The sequence below is a fragment of the Dermacentor silvarum genome, chromosome 1 (genome assembly GCF_013339745.2).
Source record: "Dermacentor silvarum isolate Dsil-2018 chromosome 1, BIME_Dsil_1.4, whole genome shotgun sequence".
In the NCBI taxonomy this organism is placed as follows: Eukaryota; Metazoa; Arthropoda; class Arachnida; order Ixodida; family Ixodidae; genus Dermacentor; species Dermacentor silvarum.
The window spans coordinates 42,010,605-42,030,628 of record NC_051154.1 but is presented as its reverse complement, the minus strand read 5'-3'; the positions used below and the strand labels follow the sequence as shown (position 1 = coordinate 42,030,628).

Here is a 20,024-nt window from a genome sequence, read left to right as displayed (position 1 = left end):
GATGATGATGATGATGATGAAGTTTGCAAATAGAAAGCGATCACGAGTGAGGACCTGGCTCACAACTGCTACCAGGTGAGGCCCAACGCCTGCCTGCGCTATAGACTGAAAAAGACAGTGCGTGGAGGATAACAGAGTTAATACAAAAGCTAATCCACCAAGCTAATTACTCCAAACAGCAGTTACGTGCCGACGATTCATCGTTGCGCTTTGAGTCTTCTACATGAGCTTGAAAGGAGCCTGCGGGCACTCATGGAAACAAGACTAATATACATAAGACTCTGCAAGACCCTTTGAAATTAACATTCGACACGCCTTTTCTTTCATTTACCGAGCAACTTTCTTAGCCTAAATTATATCCGATTGCTATAGCGTGTTTCCTATAGCGTGTTTTCTATCCACATTATAATAGCCATATAAGATTGCTACAGCGTACAGGACTCATCACTGTATGCCATGAAACATTGGCGTCGCGTACTCGATTCCGTTATCATGCGGGAAGTATTCCTTCGGCCAGACTGAGTGGTATATTAATGACCAATTAAGGAAGCATGCTCAAAATGTAAAGAAAAGGGAAGATAATATGCGCATATTGTTGCGCATGGTACTTCACTGGGGTGCGAACCACGATTCGGTGGAACGCCAAAAGCATGAAAAGAACGGCACGTCCTGCATCCTTTTTTTTTTGGGGGGGGGGGGGGGGGGGGGGGGGGAGGTGTTTGTGTTTGTGAGTGCATGCGTGTATGTGAGTGCGTTCTCTTCCGCTCTGAAGCAAGTTATCAAGAGGGCAGAGGCGTCACGACTGCACTGACGGAAGCTGTCGAGCGAATGGTAGCGGCGGCGACGCAAGCGCTATCCAGTGTAGAGGAGGAGAACTAGAAAATGGAGCAGCGCGAGATTCGGGAAATCGCTAAGCTGTGGGTTTGGGGGATTGGGTAGCTGCCGTCTAATCGCTGCGCGACGGAGAAAGAGAGCGAGGGTGAAAGAACGTGAAGGTATGAACGAAAGGCCACGAGGATGATTAAACAATGCAAGTATTAGCTGTTCGCTCAAGCACCTCTTGGTTTTTGAACTCTAGTCTGCCACTTGCTTTTTCTTTCGACATGTTAAGAACAAATTCTTGCGAAAAATGTCATAGGTGTGTTTAGGTAGGCACCTCCCAGATATACTTGTGTTGTCATATGACAGAGGACAGAGTATGTACCAATGACCACGTGCGATCGAATCCCGGCCACGGCGGCCGCATTTCGATGTGGGCGAAATGTGAAAACAGCCATGTACTTAAATTTAGGTGCACGTTAAAGAACCCCAGGTGGTCCAAATTCTTCCGGAGTCCCCCACTACGGCGTGCGTCATAGTCAAATCGTGGTTTTGGCACGTAAACCCCATAATTTAATTTTTTTATCAATGACCGCTTGGGTTTTTTTGAAAGAGGTTGTTGACACTGCATATATTTTAAAGGCTCGTTTTAGCATCGAGTATATTTGCACTCTCCCTCGCAAAGGAACCCCTGCTGCATTTGGTGTACGCCAGGGCTGGGCAGCATCGAAGATACTTGTACATGTATCTTAAGTACTATCTTAAGATGCTCTTTCATTATCTTGTACCTGTATTGTGATACATTCGGCAAGGCGTGTGCATTTTGTATACGTCATGCGAAGTACCGTGTATCTTAAGATGCAAGGTAAACTTATAGCTAAATTCACGAACACAGTCAGAGTAACTGACGCAAAAAAATATATGGCAGTTTTATTTATTTATTTATTTATTTATTTATTTATTTATTTATTTATTTATTTATTTATTTATTTATTTATTTATTTATTTATTTATTTATTTATTTATTTATTTATTTATACAATACTGCAGGCCTTGGCGTGGCCCCAGCAGGAGCAGCATACAATGATAATAAGAGGTAATAACATTAGCAGACGTAAATTAACAGTGCGCAGAATACCAATCCAGTCCATCAGCTGCGAGTACAAAGCACGGAAAAGAACACTTGCTCATGTAATGAAGCAATTTCCAAAACAAATCACGTAAAGAACATATGTAGAAATGAATCATCAATACAGTTTAAGCGAAGTAAAAGAAGAATAACGCAAAAATCAACTTCAGCTATCAATTCACAAGAGAGCAACATGTCAATAATTGAGATTGTCAATGGAATCAATAGTGGTTAGTAGCGACTGAGGTAAATTGTTCCAATCCGTAATAGTGCGTGGGAAAAAAGAATATTTAAAGACGTTAGTTCTGGCATTATAGGGAGTTAAGAGAGTCAGCGTGGCGATGCCGTGTTCGGCGGGCCACCATTGGCGTTACATAAGGCTCTGGGGTGAGGGAAAGGAGGTCATTTTTAAGAAGAAAAAAAAATTTAAACCGCTGGATTTTTCTTCTCATTTCCAGTGTTTGGTACCATGTTGTTTTATTAGTGCTGTCGGAGAATCATTATTTGTATTTTGTTTTGTTCTGTCTGTGTCATTTTTATTTCCTCTTTTCTTTCCTCATGTTTTCATTTTCTCTATTCCCTCCTCCTGAAAGAGTAGGCAGGCGTTGTGCCCCTCTCGGTGGCAGTTGTCAGCTTGCTCCCTCCCTATTTCCTTCGTGTCCTTGTGTTATATGTGTACAAACCAAATAATAATAATAATAATAATAATAATAATAATAATAATAATAATAATAATAATAATAATAATAATAATAATAATCAGTCATGCGGTACTTTGAGAAAATAAATCCGATTGCTTTACCCTGAATTCATTTTAGTGCATCAATGTTAGTTTTGGTGTAAGGGTCCCATACTATGCATGCATACTCAAGTTTTGGTCTTATTAGTGATGTGTAGGCTAAAAGTTTAGTTTCAGTGGGAGCTAGTTTTAATTTATGACGTAGCAGACAGAGTTTACGAAAGGCTGAGCCACATACGTTAGTAATGTGAGTGTTCCAGTTTAGGCTATTTGTTATTGTGACACCAAGATATTTATATTCCCTCACCTCGGTTAGCAGCTCAGATCCAAGGGCATAAGGAAAAGATAGGCTATTTAATTTTTTAGTTATTTTCATGTACACTGACTTGTTAGCATTTAGTTCCATATTCCAGCGGCTGCACAAAGAATGAAGGTTATTGTTCAGGGTTATCTGATCACCGCGGCCGGTTACTTCACGAAACAGCACACAGTCATCAGCGAATAATTTTAGTTGAACTGTTTCAGTGATTACGCTGGTATAATGTCATTAATATATATTAAAAACAATAAAGGCACTAGAACGCTACCCTGAGGGACACCTGAGGTAACTGGGAGTTCACGGGAATGGTAAGGGTCAATACTTACAAACTGTTGTCTGTTCGTGAGGTACGCTGAAACCCAATTAATAATGAAACAAGGAAGGTTAATTAATGGAAGTTTTTCAATCAATTGCGAGTGCGCAACAAGGTCAAATGCTTTCCTGAAGTCTGAAAATATTACATCTACCTGGCCGGACTTGTCTAAAATATTCGCAAAAGAATGGATAACTGATCTTAATGGGGTGGCAGTGGAAAAAAACTTTTCGAAAACCATGCTGCGAAGGTGAAAGAACGTTGTTATCATTTAGGAATTTAGTAATGAAGTTAGCTACGATGTGTTCTAGCATCTTACGGGTCGATGACGTTAGCGATATTGGGCGATAGTTACTTATCAGTGTTGGGTCACCCTTCTTCGGTACTGGCACTACACGTGCAGTTCGCCAGTCAGTAGGAAGGGTTGCTGTGGATAAGGATGCACGAAAAATAATAACAAGAAAGAGGGACACCATTTCTGCGTATCGACGCAGAAAAACGTTCGGTATGTTGTCGGGACCAGGGGTAGATTTGGTTTTCAAGTTAAGGAGCATGGAAACTACGCCAGGTACAGATACAAGCTCCGAGTTTGCACCGGAAAATGGAGAAGTAGGAAGTGCAGGGTCATTTGCATTGGTAAAGACACTGTGGAAGTATGAGTTGAAATGCTCCGCAATACTTTGCTTTTCGACGATAAGAATGCCACCATCCACTATTTGCTCCCCTGGCTTGTTTTTTTTAATTTTTTTTAACTGAGGAATGCCCAAAATGTTTGTGGCGCTGTGCGAATAAAATTGGGTAAGATGTGATTAATGTACCGCCGTTTAGCTTGCCCAGTAGACGAGCTCAACGTAGCTTGCGCGTTTTGGATACCTGTTCTAGAGGCGTTCTTTCGTCTCCAGCGCTTTATTTTTCTTTTCGAGTGAATGATTTCTCGCGTCACCTAAGGATTAACTTTCGCCGTTTTCTTTGTTTTGCTTGCTACAAAATTTTGAATACAGTATGAGCAAAGTTCCTTGAACCGGTCCCAAAGTTCTGTAACATTTCTTCCTTGAAAGCTGCTAAGGTGAACATCTAGGTAATCTAAAATAGTTTCGTTCTGGGCACGCGAAAAGTCCTTCACTAAAACACTTTTCGTTTTACTAGGATTGCATTTTTCCAAACAACATGAAAAGCACACCATTTCATGATCAGATATGCCGTGTTGTACTGACACTGAAAATGTTTCGATTGTTCTACTCGCAAACACAAGATGAAGTACTGATGACGAAGAACCATGCGCGCGCGTGGTTCTTCGTCATCAGTACTTCATCTTGTGTTTGCGAGTAGAACACGCGCGTGGGTAAATTTACAACTTGTTGTAAATTGTCGCATAGGATTATGTCACGCATATAGCTGACATGGGGAGCAAGCTCTGCACTAGAAGAAATAAGTTCCCAATTAACTCCTGGAAGATTAAAGTCTCCTATTAAAACATTTTTTTTTTTTTGTGAACGAATGACGTGATATCCTCACGCAAATCATTAAGAAATTGGGATGGTGAGCCGGGCGCTCGATAAACTGCAAACAATAGGAAAGATTGTCCCCAGCATAAAACCTTTATGCTAGTCGTTTCTATATCGTCAGCCTGACGCAAAAGAGTGGATGGGATATTTTTATAACCAGCACAGCCATTTGCAGAGCCAGTTAAAGTTTATTATAAGAGACCTTGATGCTAACCAGTTTTTTTTTTTTCAAAGACCAAGCATGATTGCAAAAATTGGATGCTGTGCGGCATTAGTACTACAAATGAGTGATATTGTACGTATAACTTTTTAATTATAATCACTACGTGACATGTTGCAACTGAAGAATGTAAATCAAGTATGTGCTCGTAGAATACCTTTCTGCTACAAAATTTGTGCTTTGAACCACTTTCGATAAATATGATCTGAGGCTCTGAGCATGTGTCGTGATATGCATTGCTGTTTTACTTAACAGTTCTACATGCTTTTTTTTGCACAGCGCAGGAATATATCACCTCCAACAGCAATGCACATCGCTTCAGATTTTCAGTATATTGATTACACTTTACGAGTGCTGACACATCACTGATAATTACTGGCACAGACGTTCTGTAATGAAATTCAAAACCGCAAAAGTGGACGTAAAAAAAATCAAAGCCCCTTTCTTAAAGAAAGATGGTTGAACGCAAAGCTTTCTCTCATGCAAACTGAATCAAAGTCGAAAGCCAACGACCACGCAATGAATCCAAGAAGTGCTGAGCGACCCGATGCGATGCATATGTGATTTAATTGCTTGTTTAGGATAGTATTTTTTTAATGTTGAATTTGAATGAAGACACATTTCGGTAAGTTGCATAGCCTTTATTTTAGATCATGTGGCCGTTGATTACACGCACTCACTCGCACCTTCACGGACGACTCTACACTTGCGCAGTATTGCCTTGTGATCGATGTGGCAGACGAGGCTCTGCCATTGCCGATACACGGGATCGGCCTTACGGGCACGATCGCCCTCGCGCTTACGTTCGCGTACGGCAGCCTCTTCTGCCGTGCGCTGCATCCGCGGTCTACCCATAGAGAAAAGTAAGTATGTTTCTCTATGGCCTACCCATGGTGACTGCCGGGAATGCATTGCGTGACGCGCGCATTGCAATGCAGGTATATAGAGTTCGTCTCGGTAGCGTGGTGTTGCAGTTCCCATTGTTCTTATCGGTAAAACTGAGTGTAAACTGTAGTGTTCTACGATACGTATATCATGCGCCGTTGTTCTATTGTGTGCGCAGATGCGCAGCCGTTGTTCGATTGTGTGCGCAAATGCGCAGATAGTTCCATTGTGTAAGTTGGCTTTCCTGCAGTGCGTTTTCGGCGCGCACGGACGAATCAGGGAGACATAGGAAGCTTTGCTTTAATAAAAACTTTTTTTTTTGCATTTAATCTGCTATCCACTGTCTCATATCTTATTTCGCGCCGGCACGTTGTTTGAAGCCAGTTGACCTTAATTACACTATTTTCCAGGTTATTCTACCGCAGCTGCACGAAATTTGGTTAGCACTTGATGATTAGGAATGATTTCGATAACATAAGACAAAAGAACATGACTGCTATCACAATTAGCGAGCAGCCTGCAAAGGTGTATACAAGGGAACACGGAGCCTATGTGCCTTAGCTCTGCTATATCTCTCCAGCCGCTGTTACTATTTCAAACGCAGGCTCACCTACCTTTTTTTAAAACTCACGTCCTTCGACGGGGCAAGAACGGTACTTTCACACTATGAAAAAATAAAGAAGAAGAAGAAAAAACATGCTTGATAGTCTCTGCACTATTTCAGGATGGCACAGGCAAATAGTTATCAGCAATTTTTGCCCTTTGATAACACTGTGAGAGAGTAAGAGAGATAAACATAAATTAAGAGCCGGGAGGCTAACCACGGCTGAGCCCGCTTGGCCGTGCAACGGCGAAAGAAGTAAGGGCAGAAAACGACGAGGAGAAAGAAAGCTCAGTGTTCATGCCACAGACGCACTGAAAGCTCTGTCCACTGCATCACAGACAGTCACCGAGTCCAGTTGCCTCAAGGAATGGCAGCGTCACTTGTATGCCTTTTAGCAGCTCTGATGTGCGAGACCGTGATACCAAGATTCTGTCGAACGAGAAAGGTCTTCCGTCTAGCTCCTTTAGAGCTGTGCGGAGGTCAATCCCTTCATTTTCAAAAGATGGGCAGCAGCATAGAAGGCGTTCTACAGTTTCTTCGCCACCACAGGCATTGCATTTGACGTTATCGGTCCTTCCGCTCAAGAATGAGTATATGTAACGTCCAGGTGTAAGCGACGAAGTAACGTTTCATTACTTCGGAGAAAAATAGGCAACAGGTGCAGCTAATTGCATAGAAGGTTCCAGTGTATGCAGCCGGGGGTGAATGAATTTAGGTGTACGCCACTTGTGTAATGACAGATCATGCGCTAGCCTGCTTAGGAACTCGGCTGCGTCATTCCTCGACAAAGTCTTGAAAGAATATTAGTTCTATCATGTCCTTATCTATCGTCTTCGTGATCGAGAACGTTACCGTAGATACCGGAATATTCTGGCAACCACTGAAACGCAAAGTTGTGTCCTTTCATGACCACGTGGTGGTGCTTTTCTCATATTTCCCACACGAGTTGTTCACAGGACCCGCAACGAATTTCTGAAAAAAGACATGGTAGGGCCGCCTTTGAGTCGCAGAATATTGCCCACCGGTTAGTCGCTTGTTGGTCAATATAGTCAATAGCGCCTCGGATGGCAATAAGCTCCGTGCCCATTGATATTGTGACGTGGGAACTCTTTTCGTTGATGCTGAATTGATGGTCACGGGATAACCACTGCTCGGGTGCAGTTTTTCACAGAATCAGATACCCTCATACGGGTTGGAACAGTACTGCTCAGCGCTTTGAAGTATCATGACTGCCTTCTTAATATAGCTCCGTAGGTGGTTTCATCTCCATCACCCCTCTGCACTATGTTGTTCCCCCATCTCGATTTAATGCTCTTTCCTCTTTCGCAGTCCATACGCCCGTAAACGCTTTATTTACTGGCTAGTTCCGTGAAACATTTGCACATTTTTTCCTGTGTGAGTGAAGGCTTTCTGAAAGTTGCCAACATTTTCTCTTGTTTTTCCAACGCCCTCTCATGAGAACGCGAAAGACGAGTTTCTTGTCAAATGCGGGCGACCGCCGAAATCTCTCGCATTTTCTGTCAGCACGTTTTCTGGAAGTTTCTACCGAAGAACTGAGCGCTGGAAAGGACAGTCGGGCATGTTTTCTTAGTTGCAACATTATCGGCTGCTACATGGTCTACCGCTTCTTCGTCTGACGGGTACAAAGTCAAATCAAAATGCGTATTTTGCAAGGCCGTCATCAGCGGTGCTCATACTGCTGCACGTCGAACTTCAACGTTGACTTTAAATTACGCGCACTTTGAACATCGGCATAACCTCACTAAGCTGTTGTCATGATGATGATGATAATGAAAGTTTTGGCACCTCATTTGAAACGGGGTGGGGGTATATCTCACCAAGTTCATTCTGTTAAATTTCTGGCGTTTACATTTCCTACACTTCTACGCTATATTTGCTGTCGTGTAAAAATTTTAAAAAATCGGCAGAATCATTTAAGACTGCTTATGTGTAGGAATACAAAAGCATTATAGTCCCTCTGGGGAAATGTTTTTTTCCACGAGTTCCTTGTTCGCGCAAGCTCTCGGTAAGGCCAAATCAAAACACACCAAGCGTCTCAACGCGCTTGCTTGCCCGCGAGGAGTTCATAGCTCGAAGGGCCGCTCAGGCTCAGCGGCGTTCGGTTGAACATTCTGCTTATTTTATACACTCATTTTATACACTCATGTCGTGGCGCCACCTCCTCCCCATTGGCTGCGCCGTCACGGGACCAGTGACGTACGTGTGCAATCAAGCTCGCACTATGCACACCTTTAGCAGAGTCCTTCCATGTTCTGCCTTTAGTCAGCCAGAACTGGCGTCGGGGAGGCGTGCTCGTCTGGCAACCCGGAGGCCGGGCTTCAATTCCCACTCAGACCGAAATTTACCAAATTTTCTTTTCAAAAGCCACTGATTTGCTTCGTTTACAGGAACCTTCCTGGGAAATTTAACATCAATCCGACACTTCTGACGTGCTTTTACTCATTGCATGCGCCGTCGGCCATTTTTGATACCATTGCTCGGTAGTGACGCCGACAACGCCGAATTCTTCGCGTATAGGGGCATATATTGCTTTCGCATTAAAAATTCATAGCGCTATGTATTGTTTACAAACATTGTTTCGTCCGTAGAACGCGCGCAATCTATACTGTGCATAATATGCAGATTACGCACTGAAACTTAGTGGGGGACAATCGCGAACACGTATACAAACCAACACGAAGCAAAATAATACGCTGACCCACTTTATGATTGGACCATAAAGCAGTGCTCCGTACCGAGTGTATAAAGGTGGCATGGATAAATCGCTGATTGCGCAGCGTACCTTGAGTTGATCTGATGCAAGTCCGGCCGACCCCATAGACTGTTTTCCAGAATAGCGTTATAGCATATAGCGATAAGACTTAAGGTTACAAAACATGAGGTTAGAATCTCCAAAAAAATATTCTTACGTGTTAATAGAGAAAACTTGAAAGGAAAGACGTCTGCGGCCGAGAGATAAAATGCAGTTAAACACCTGCAAACTTGCAGTGGTCCCTTAGGGGAGCTATAATGAGGATTACCCTACGTATCGAAGTATCTTAAGGTGCAAATGGCAAATATCGTATCGGATGCAATTAGTTTGTTACTATCTTACATCTGACCCGCTGCAGTGGCTTAGCGGCTATGGTTTTGCGCTGCTAAGCACGAGGTCGCGGGATCAAATCCCGGCCACGGCGGCCGCGTTTCGATGGGGGCGAAATGTAAAAAAACCCGTTTCCCGTGTAATAGGGGTACGTTAAAGAACCCCAGATTGTCAAAATTAATCCGGAGTCCCCCACTGCGGCGTGCCTCATAATCAGATCGTGGTTCTGGCACGCAAAACCCCCGAATTTAATTGTTTATTAAATATTTTATACCTATATCTCATACTTATTGGCTCTGTATATTGTATCTGCATCATTAGGCATTCGCAAAGTATCTTTGCCCAGCCCTAGTGTACGCAATGTTCCCTACTTCTGTTTATCGTGTACCTTACTTTGGGTACGTTATCAAGATGTACTTAAGCATGTCCACTGGATGATCATTCTTCCTGGGGTCATAACTTGTTTATTCGATTTATATTGACCAACCCATCCCGTTAAAACATGCTCGAAGAAAAGGAATGTCTCGTGCCGTGCTCAACAAGTTGCATTGATATCCGCTTACTGAAACAATACATCATTGTCTTGTCGATTATAGAGACGTCATGTTTTCCAATAAACGCTTACGAAGAAGGTGGGCACATACACAATTCAATTTTTTTTTTATCAAGGATGTGAAACATACACGCATCGATCGCTTATGTCCCCATTGTGTACGCGGCTCAAAAAGCACTGCCCGTGGTTGCAAAAAAATGTACTTATTTGATATTACTGGAGACGACGACCCCTCCTGAGTGTTGTCGTCCGAGGTGAAAAAGGCAAAAGGTGGTGGGTATGCGTGGGAGCTAGAACGCCGGAATGAATATTTTTATCGCTCGCTTTTATATGCTTGCACGAGTTTTGAGTGCGCATGTTTAGAATTACCTTTGTTTACGGCAGTACCTTGTTTTAGGCTCAAATACATTGAGAAACTATCACCATATGTGATGGTACTCTTTGGTCATAGTTGGCCCTTGCGCCAATAAAAACCACACATGATGTTATAAGCTGGCGTTTATTTCCTTGCAATAAAGAAAAAATAAAGTGCATATGACGCATTGCTTGTAACACTTGGCTTACAATTTAACGTCTCTCGGGGGCACCGGATTGAATTTCGTTCTTTTTTTTTATTTCTTATACGCTTCGTCATGGCATGTCTTACTAAAGCGTGACGAAAAAACATGACCGGTCCCACTGCCTAGCTCATAATCACTGTTCACAGTATAGAAAAAGGAAAATAAGGACGTAAAAACGTAAAAACGGAACCGAGATACACTGGAGGACGACACGCACAAGAGTTACAATCAACGTCGCGCCACTCGGCTTATCTCGCGTGGTGCACAGATACGCACAAAATTTCACAATAGCTGACGGAACGTTCAGATTATGAGCGGGATTCTAAATGCATTTCACAGATTTTTTTTAGAGCGAAATGGCAGGGTAATCTGTCATTTCGACTGCATCTGACCTCATTTCCCGACAAACTTGAAAGCGCTCAGTGCAGACAGCTCAGTGTACGCTGTCTACTTTCGTGTCGTAAACCACGTAATAATGAACGTCATATACGGTGTCTGCTTCAGCTATACAGAGCACCTAGTTGCAGCGAAAGCAAAGAGTATTTGACCAACGCTACCCCGCTTCCTAAGCGTATAATCCCTCTCCTCTTGGGTACACATCATCTTCGTCTCCTTTGCCAGTCGACGTAATTAGCAGTAATCCACGTGGTTTAATCAAAGAGGAAGCATATTGCGATGTGCGCTGACCACGTCGCACCTCGTGTCGCATCGGCGCGCAATGTGTGCCCAGAGACTTACCGTGTTCATTTTCTTTTTTTCTCCCTCTCTCTCTTGCCTCGCTTCCAGTCGGGCACGTGTTCAAGAAAGTGCGGCAGACAAAGAAGAGAAGAAAAAGCAGCTACGGATCCCTGTTCTCCTCATTAGGTAAGAACACTTTTGTCCCCGCCCTCTTTTCCACCCTACCCCTCGTGTGGCCGGTGGCGCGCGTTTCGCGCGCGGCATCATTAGCCGTCTTAAGTTTGCCCTCCGTCTTTGCCTTCTCCGGACAAAGCAGCACGCTCGTTATTCATTCTGCCTTGCGAGAACTCGCACTGGTCCGTAATGAGGTGCATAGACACAGTTGTCGTGCAAGGCTGCTTCTTTTATGTCCCTCGCCGGCACAGACAAGGGGTGTTTTTTTCCCCAACCGTTCTCTGTGCAACATTTCTTGACGGCCTTCACGTGGGCGGTGCTTATGCTTTCCGAGGCGATTTCCCGTCGCACCGATTGCATGCGTCTAGCACGTTAAGCCTGCCAAGCAGTGGTTTGACACTGCTTTACTTTGCCATCCTCCCTCAACTTTTTTTTTTTTTTTTTTGTGCAGATAACTGGAATGAATGAATGAATGAGTTGCAGTAAACTGCAGATATGAAGCTTGGGCAGCACTTTATTTGAAGTCAAAGCTCGTATTTTGTGCGTATTGTTTTGCTCCGGCTCTGTTCTCATTATCCCTCCCGTCGATAGTGGAGTTGCGTGCGTGCTGATGACGAAGGCCAACAAGCGAGTGAGGTTACTACAAACGGGGCTAGCTGGTGATTCGTAATGGCGCAGTGCATTACTTGCGGCACTGAAGGACATTGATTTTATATCAAACTACCCATGTACTGCTACCACTCCATATGTTGTCGAGCCTCAGCGAACCGCACGTCAGCTGACTTATCACAATTACAGCAGGCGGTTGATAGTTACAATAATTTACTTTGTTGCCACTCCCGAGTATTACTGCTTGGAGTAAAGTTATGTAATATCACTTGTTTCCTAGTTACCTCTTTATGTTCTTTTTCTGCCCTATTTTTAAGCGAAGCTTTATAGGCTCACAAGTTTCGGCGGTGGTGGTGGTGGTGGCGGCGGCGGTGCCACTATGAAAAGTGGGCTGATCCTGGCGATAGGGTCCAAGCTCATTGGCACATACCAGGGAAGAAAAAGAAAGAGAGAAAGAGAGGAATAAAGAAAGAAAGAGAGAGAGAGAGAGAAAGAAAGAGAGAGAGAAAAAGAAAGAGAGAGAGAGAGAAAGAAAGAAAATCACCACGAAGGTCAGAGAAACAAAGAAAGAGAGAAGAAAGAAAGATATAGAAAGAGAGAAATAAAGTGAGAGAAAAAGGAAGAAGATAGATAGATAGATGGATAGATAGATAGATAGATAGATAGATAGATAGATAGATAGATAGATAGATAGATAGATAGATAGTAGATAGATAGATAGATAGATAGATAGATAGATAGATAGATAGAGACAGAAAGAAAGAGAGAGAGATAGAAAATCACCACGAAGGTGAGAGAAACAAAGAAAGAGAGAAAGAGAGAGTAAAGAAGAAGGAGATATAGAAAGAGAGAAAGAAATAAAGAGAGAGAGAAAGAAATCACCACGCAGGTCAGATACATACACGATAAGCTTCGCTTACCCCCATTTTCTCGACAGGGGAAGGGCTGGTAATTTTATGTTTCTTTGTCACACATCTTTTTTTTTTTTGTAGCCTAATTTTCCTACCATCTCTTTCTATTTCCCGGCACGCGACATATCAGTAACTAAGACAAAGAGAATTACAGTGCAGTCAGATCATTGCATTGTAATGCTTATTCCTCTGCTTTCTTGAAAATTTACCACAAGTGTACGCTTATGAAGCTGTATTGTTGTTTCCTATGTATACAAATTTTCTGGTCGAATAAATCGGTCGTGGCATCCTTAAGTAAAACTTTATTGTGCAGTCACTTAGAAGTATAGATTTCTGTGTGTTATTCTCATGCGGGAAAGAAATACGTAAATAGGTGATGAAAGGTCCAGAAGTAAAATGTTGTCCAAACGAAGAGGATTTTTTTTTAATGCATTGATTTGTAATGGCTCATGTGCAGCAAACTGCAACACGCAGTGAGGCCAGTACTTTGAGAGCCGAAAGTAACCCAGTTTCCGACAAATTCACAGAAATGAGTAACACATGATCAAACACATTATACTCAAAACATGCAAAGATGCATTATAAATATTCAAATTCGCTTTTATTCAACAAATCACCCCCGCACTCACAATTTCAACTTGCAAAATCCAAGTTTGCCCATAGGCGACGGTAAAGCGCGCCTTGTCATTACTCTAGCACAACATGTTCATGTAAGTGAGGTTGACGCAAGTGGAACGTATGTCGTATGGGGATGAATGAAAAAGAGTTGTGGGTCGGTTCCGACTCATGGCGCCCGCGTCTGCTCATTGGAAGCAAATAACATGGACCCGTGATTTCAACGTCTGACGTTAGACGCCGTTTCCTTCGCCGAATATTTGACGTGCTACGCTCAAGAGGTGGCGCATCGTCTAAAACCGATGCGCTATGCAAATATGATGCGGTACTCACGGTAACGTAAATGTGGCTAAACGAACGCGCCAGATGACAGTACGTGCACGTGATTCTTGGAACACAAAAAGTGAGAGAAAGAGAAAAAAAGAAAGAATGGATAACATTTTAACGAAACCAGGAAAATACGCGCATAGCAGTGCTCCTCACCCGTTTCGGAGGCTATGCATCAATGCGTGCGATAGTTTTTCGCTTCTTCCCAAAAACGCAATACTTATGACTGTTTGAAGGCGTTAGCATCAATAGTGCCAAAGTGGGAAAAGTGTATGTTCGGGAAGTATGGGAAATCGGTCACTTGGTAAAAGTTGAGAAGGAATGGAAGAGCTTAGAAGAGCATGTACGTGTGCATACAGGGTGTTTCAGCAAACACATTCAAAAATATTTAAAAGTTGCCTGTGGCAGATAGCACAGTTATAGTTCATGAGCTGGTCTACTCGAAGAGGCGGTCATTGCTTGCAAAAAAATTGAAATGCATAGTCGACTAATTAACCAAAATTAACTGATTACGTTTTAACTGGTTACCTTTCGGCCCATACTGCAGTTTACAAATTGTAGCCGTGGAGTTCGCAAGACGGATCCACTTGGAACGAATTCTCAGGATGACACCAGTTTCGAGATATCAATTCCCGAAATTTTCGGAGAAATGCATTTGCGTGCCAGTTACTTCCTTATCAAAACGTCGTTTTATGCATTGAAGCACAAAAAACTGTCAGCCCTTACACTGGGGTGGAGATGGAAGACCAGCGAAGCTGTACTATATGGTGGGAGTTATGTATTTCCACTTAGGACTATTACGATGTGATGGTGTAATTGGTTATCTGAACTATTAAAGAATGAGAAATATACATATATGATCCGGTGGTTTTCATTTATTTAGTGACATCAGGGATCATGGCCTTATGGTCGCTGCGGTACACCGCCATAGGGTGCACGGCAAAGGTTGGCACATTCTTCATAAACACGTTACCAACGCCGCGCACGTTCGGTGCGAACGCGGGCAAAACGCCGCCGCCGTCGACAACAGTTCTGCGCGTTGCTGGCGCTGCGACATGTCCGAGTTTATACAGCTCCTCAGAATTTTGAGAATGGCAGCCCATAAACAAATGTCATGAAACAAAACACATGCAGCGCATGCTTTTTATGTTAAATCTTCTCAGACTGAAATATTAAAAGTGTGAAACAAAAAAAAACATGCAGTTTCGCCCGAAAGGCGAAGCATCAATGCGATAGCAAATTAGTAGCGAGCTTTGCGGAGTAAGGATAGTAGTTTTATCGGCTGTATAAACTTGGACGCATTCACTTACTAACTGAATTAACAAGGATGGTGTCAGCGCGCCACGCAAACATGAATAGATCACACTCGATGACCGCACACAACCGCGCTGTCAAAACGCTGGCGTGAGCAAGCGCGCCAGCAGCTGTGAGCGAAGGTTCATGTGGTCTATCGCTTCAGCGGAAACTGAGCGGCGAAAGCACAGCGCATACAAAGGTAGGAGCCGTGTTGCAGATCGCTTTCAAGATACGATGTGCGCGACCGCCCGTCACGGCGCGAAGTACCAGTACGCAGTTAATTGCTCGCAGAGCAAAAGCCGCACTCCCTCCCTCCCGCGCTGCCTTCCTACTTTCATCTTTTCGCGTGGGTGATTGAGTCGCCAGTTCCATTTGCGCCGGGTCGCAAGGTACGCATTTGGCGCCGCAGCTAAACGTCACCTTCCCACCCTCCATCCCGTCCCCCCCCCCCACGGCCTTTCGCGCGACGGAAGAAGTCGCGTTTTCTCTCCACCGTGCGTTCGCTCCCCATGATGGCGCGCGTCCCTCGCGCGCTTTCAGTCGCACATACAGTATACGGCCAATGAGAGTGTTTTTCTACGAGCGGACACGACCATCGGAGACTGAGCCCTTAACAGCTTTGCTGTAAAACAACTGGAACGCCAAAGCATTTCCTTGCAAAGTTCGGGAATTAATATATCGAAACTGGTGTCATCCTGAGAATTCGTTCCAAGTGGATCCTCTTGCGAACTCCATGGCTAGAATTTGTAAGTTGCAATATGGGCCATAAGGTAATTAGTTAAAACTTAATTAGTGCATGTTTGTTAATTAGTCGATTAAGCATTTCAATTTCTTGTGCAAGTAATGTTCGCCTCTTCGAGTAGACCAGCTCATTAACTAGAGTTGTGCTATCTGCCACAGGCAACCTTTAAAAAGTTTTGAAACTGTTCGCTGAAACACCCGGTATATGTCTACCATGTATCCCAGCTAACGTTAGCCAAGCTATTCAACGAAAAAGAAATATTGAAAAAAAAAACACGGTGCGAGATGCAATTATGAGACCTACGGTGTTCAATTGATAGAGGTCTGACGACTGAACACCGTAGGTCTTAAGATCGTATCTTGCCCAAAGTTTTTTTTTTTTAATCTTTCTTCCGTTGAACAGCTTGGATATAGTTAGCAGGGACACCCTATATATACGGGACGGTAATTTTTAAGTTTTACGTAAGTTTTGAAAATCGCCTGCTGCAGATATCATAATTATAGTCAGTTTAGCTGTATTATTCAGAGACGGACACTACTTGCAAGAGAAATCGGAACCCATATTCAAGTAATTGACAAAAAGTCACTATATATATATATATATATATATATATATATATATATATGTGTGTGTGTGTGTGTGTGTGTGTGTGTGTGTGTGTGTGTGTGTGTGTGTGTGTGTGTGTGTGTGTGTGTGTGTGTGTGTGTGTGTGTGTGTTTGCGTGTGTGTTGCGTGTTTGCGTGTTCGTGCTTGCGTGTATCTGTGTGCGTCTGCGTGCGTGCGTGCGTGCGTGTACGCGTGTGCGAGTGCGTGTTGCATCTAAGATGCAGGACGTGTGTCGAGTGAGCTCCTGAACAACACTTTGCAACGGGGGGGGAACGCGGTTTTAATCATATAGCTCAATCAAGTGTGACGTAATGCTAACGCGCTTCTCTCGCATTTACCGCTTAATGGCCACAGAATCGTCTTCCTTTGCTACACGAGACACACTGCATGAAAACAAGAAAGGTGACTTAATTGACCTTGCTTTCACGATTGCCAAACAGTTTTGCTAGCGAAAACGTTTCTACTTCTAAAGACGGCTGTTGCTATGAGTTAGTAAGAGTGACGTGGTTCGTGGCAGAAGAAACGCATAGAAAAGAAAGATTTTATATTGCAATTCGTATTCCTCTTTTCCCTTTTTTTTTTTCATCGGAGTCCGTGCCTATATCTAACGCCTGTTTTATGACTGAATACCTTCTAAGATACTAGCGTCGCTCCCGGTTGAAGGGAGATCATCGTGTCAATGCCGTGTCGCCAGCTCGAAGGCTTCCTCCAGGATTTCGCCTTTTGAAAGTTTATCGTTCTCGGTTCTTCTTAAAGAAGCTGCATAACATGGTTTATGCCCTTTTTGGCATTCTATTCTTGGGCTCTTTTCACTTCCTGTTTGCTTTATTCTATGGTAGGCAAGCTTTAAGACTGTTTGAATCTTCTTTCTTTTTCTTTTCTTTTTTTTTGTATTAACTTAGTTCTATTATTTATTTAAACGGAACCATTCTCGAGCTGTATCATTCCCCAATCATTCAAGCGGTTAAAAAAACGTGTCTTTTGTACGCACTTTTGCTAAATAGCGGTTCTGCTCTTCTGGAGGCCAAATTGAAACATTCTAGAAGTATGACACAATTCCTAGACAAAGTTAACAAATTTAGTTAACTCGAATGATGAAATACCGCTCCTATATGTATATTAAAACACTACTCCTATTGTTCTTAGCCTACTTCGCAAAGGGAAAAGCAAACTATTGCTTTTTTTTTCTCCCGGTATGATAGCTGTGAAAGTAATCAATAGTACGATATCTATTGTATTTTCCGGTCTGTAGTCCGCGGATTTTACAAGTTTAAAAGCTTAAATTTCACGGGGTGCGGGCTATCTATGGGTGCATACCAGACAAGATTTCATTTTTTTATAAGATTCCAAATCACTAAGCTTTATGAAAACGCCAACAGAACGCGTGAATAACCCTTGACTCCTGCAGCGGTCTTGTCCTTTCGTGATATCAATCTGCAAGGGTCCTCAGATCTGTTTGGAAAATGGCAATCAGTAGATTTAACCGCACTGCACTACGACAAAAGTTATTCACCTTTCAGTGTGGCCTTACAAGGAGCTTAACGCTTGTGCGTGCCTACAGGACGTGTTTACTCATTTAATCGGAGAACCGTGTGAAATTTCTATGCTTTGTTGCCATCGATACGTGCATTTTGGCATACTTTGTGCGCGCTGAGTACTTTCGCGAGCAATAGAGTGTTCGTATAAAATACGTACACTCTGTTTCTTATTCCTCTTACATTAAAGTTACATAGAATTATATACCTCTTTCGCCGGTGTTTGTGTGAAATGTCCCGGTACTGCTGATACACGTACAAGCAGCGTTCATTCAGAAATGGGAGCTCTAAGAACTTTAGATGCATTTACACTCTGTCGCTCTAAAAGAGAAACTTCTCAAGAAGTAACGTCATCATAGAGGTGTTATAAAACCACTGAAGTGCGGCCGCGAAATTCGCACGTGCGTTTAGGGAAGCGACGGGCAGTCACTGCCCCCCTCTGTCTCGATAATTACAACTGTGGAGATGGCTGCCGCGAGTGAAGCATAGAGGGAGAAATTAAATGAAGAAGCGAAGAAATGTTCATTGCAATACTGCGCTTACCATCGTAAGAAACATCGCATGTTGGGTTTTTTTTTTTTCTTCTTCCGCGATGCTTATAGTCGCAGCAGCGGAACTAAAATGAGATTTGTGCAAAGTTTGGTCGGTCCTGCTAAAGCCATTACGCACCGTAATTACCTATCTGCGCTCGCGTACGACGTCATAAAGACTTGAGACTACCACTCGAGAGCGCACCGAGCGCTGCAGTAAGGTTGCCTCATTTGGGTTTCTGCGTAGAAGGAGGCTCACTGTGGCGTGTGCTGGCGGCGAAGTCGGTGGGAGTGAATGAAGGCCTATACTGTCACGCTCAAAAGGAAGGACAACTGCTGGGAATAGCATCTCACGCGGTGCCCAAGACGCCGGCTGAGCAAATAATATATTGGGTTGAGTGCCACGTCGTCTTCTTCCATGAGCTATACTTCCCGTTTCTGTAATCACCCCGTTTCTTTTACGAGTTCCTTCTACTTTCCATCCGGAAACAGAAAATATATAATCATAAAGAATTTGGCAAAAGGCTTTATGGGCAGTTGCGCTAACCCATCTCTTCTATCTGCAATCGGGACGGCGCTAAGCCGACTAGTTTATTCCCCGTATGAAGTTCAGATATATCGCCTCTAAGGAATCTCAGTCGGGTTTTGTGACACACAGGGATCCACAATACCCGATCATGATTAATAAGAGTAAATAAGAGTCATACGAGGGGACAGTACTCACAAAGCTAGATATGCGTAACTGGATGGTAAAACGAGACAGAGTCGATCGTGTTTCATGATAACGAACATAGCCATTGACAGGTGGTTCTTGGGAATGAAAGGGATTTAAATTCGGCAACTGGGTCCCCCTTTTGTGAAGACTGTTATTCTTTAGATTCTGTTCATTTAAAATCGTCCGTCGCAATGAGTGCCCGATCTGCGTGACAATTGCAGCGTGGTGGCGTTGTTAAGAGCGTAAATGAACCGAAAATGAAAAGCATCCTTACAATATCTGACCCCTGGATTGTTGTTCGCAAAAGCAATTCGTACGCCAGCTAGCTTCGTAAAAGCTGAGATCGACAGAATGCGATAGACAACGAGATGATAGTGAAGTCTCCGTGCAATGACAGACCGTTCGCGCCAGTAAAAAGCTCTGCGAGTGCAACTTGTGTTGATAGGAAGAAGCTCCGTGTTGCATAATTGCTGGTTCTTCTTCCTGGGGTTTTACGTGCCAAAACCAGTTCTGATTATGAGGCACGCCGTAGTGCAG

The 20,024-nt window shown here is 43.3% G+C and overlaps 1 protein-coding gene across 1 annotated transcript in view; it reads left to right on the top strand.

Moving 5' to 3' along the window:
* LOC119461567 (Kv channel-interacting protein 4) overlaps positions 1–20,024 on the top strand; it is a 499,898-nt gene that overhangs the window by 236,818 nt on the left and 243,056 nt on the right. The window contains exon 3 of the mRNA XM_037722925.2: positions 11,536–11,613. Coding sequence (XP_037578853.1) covers positions 11,536–11,613 — 78 coding nt within the window. The remainder of the gene's footprint in view (positions 1–11,535; positions 11,614–20,024) is intronic.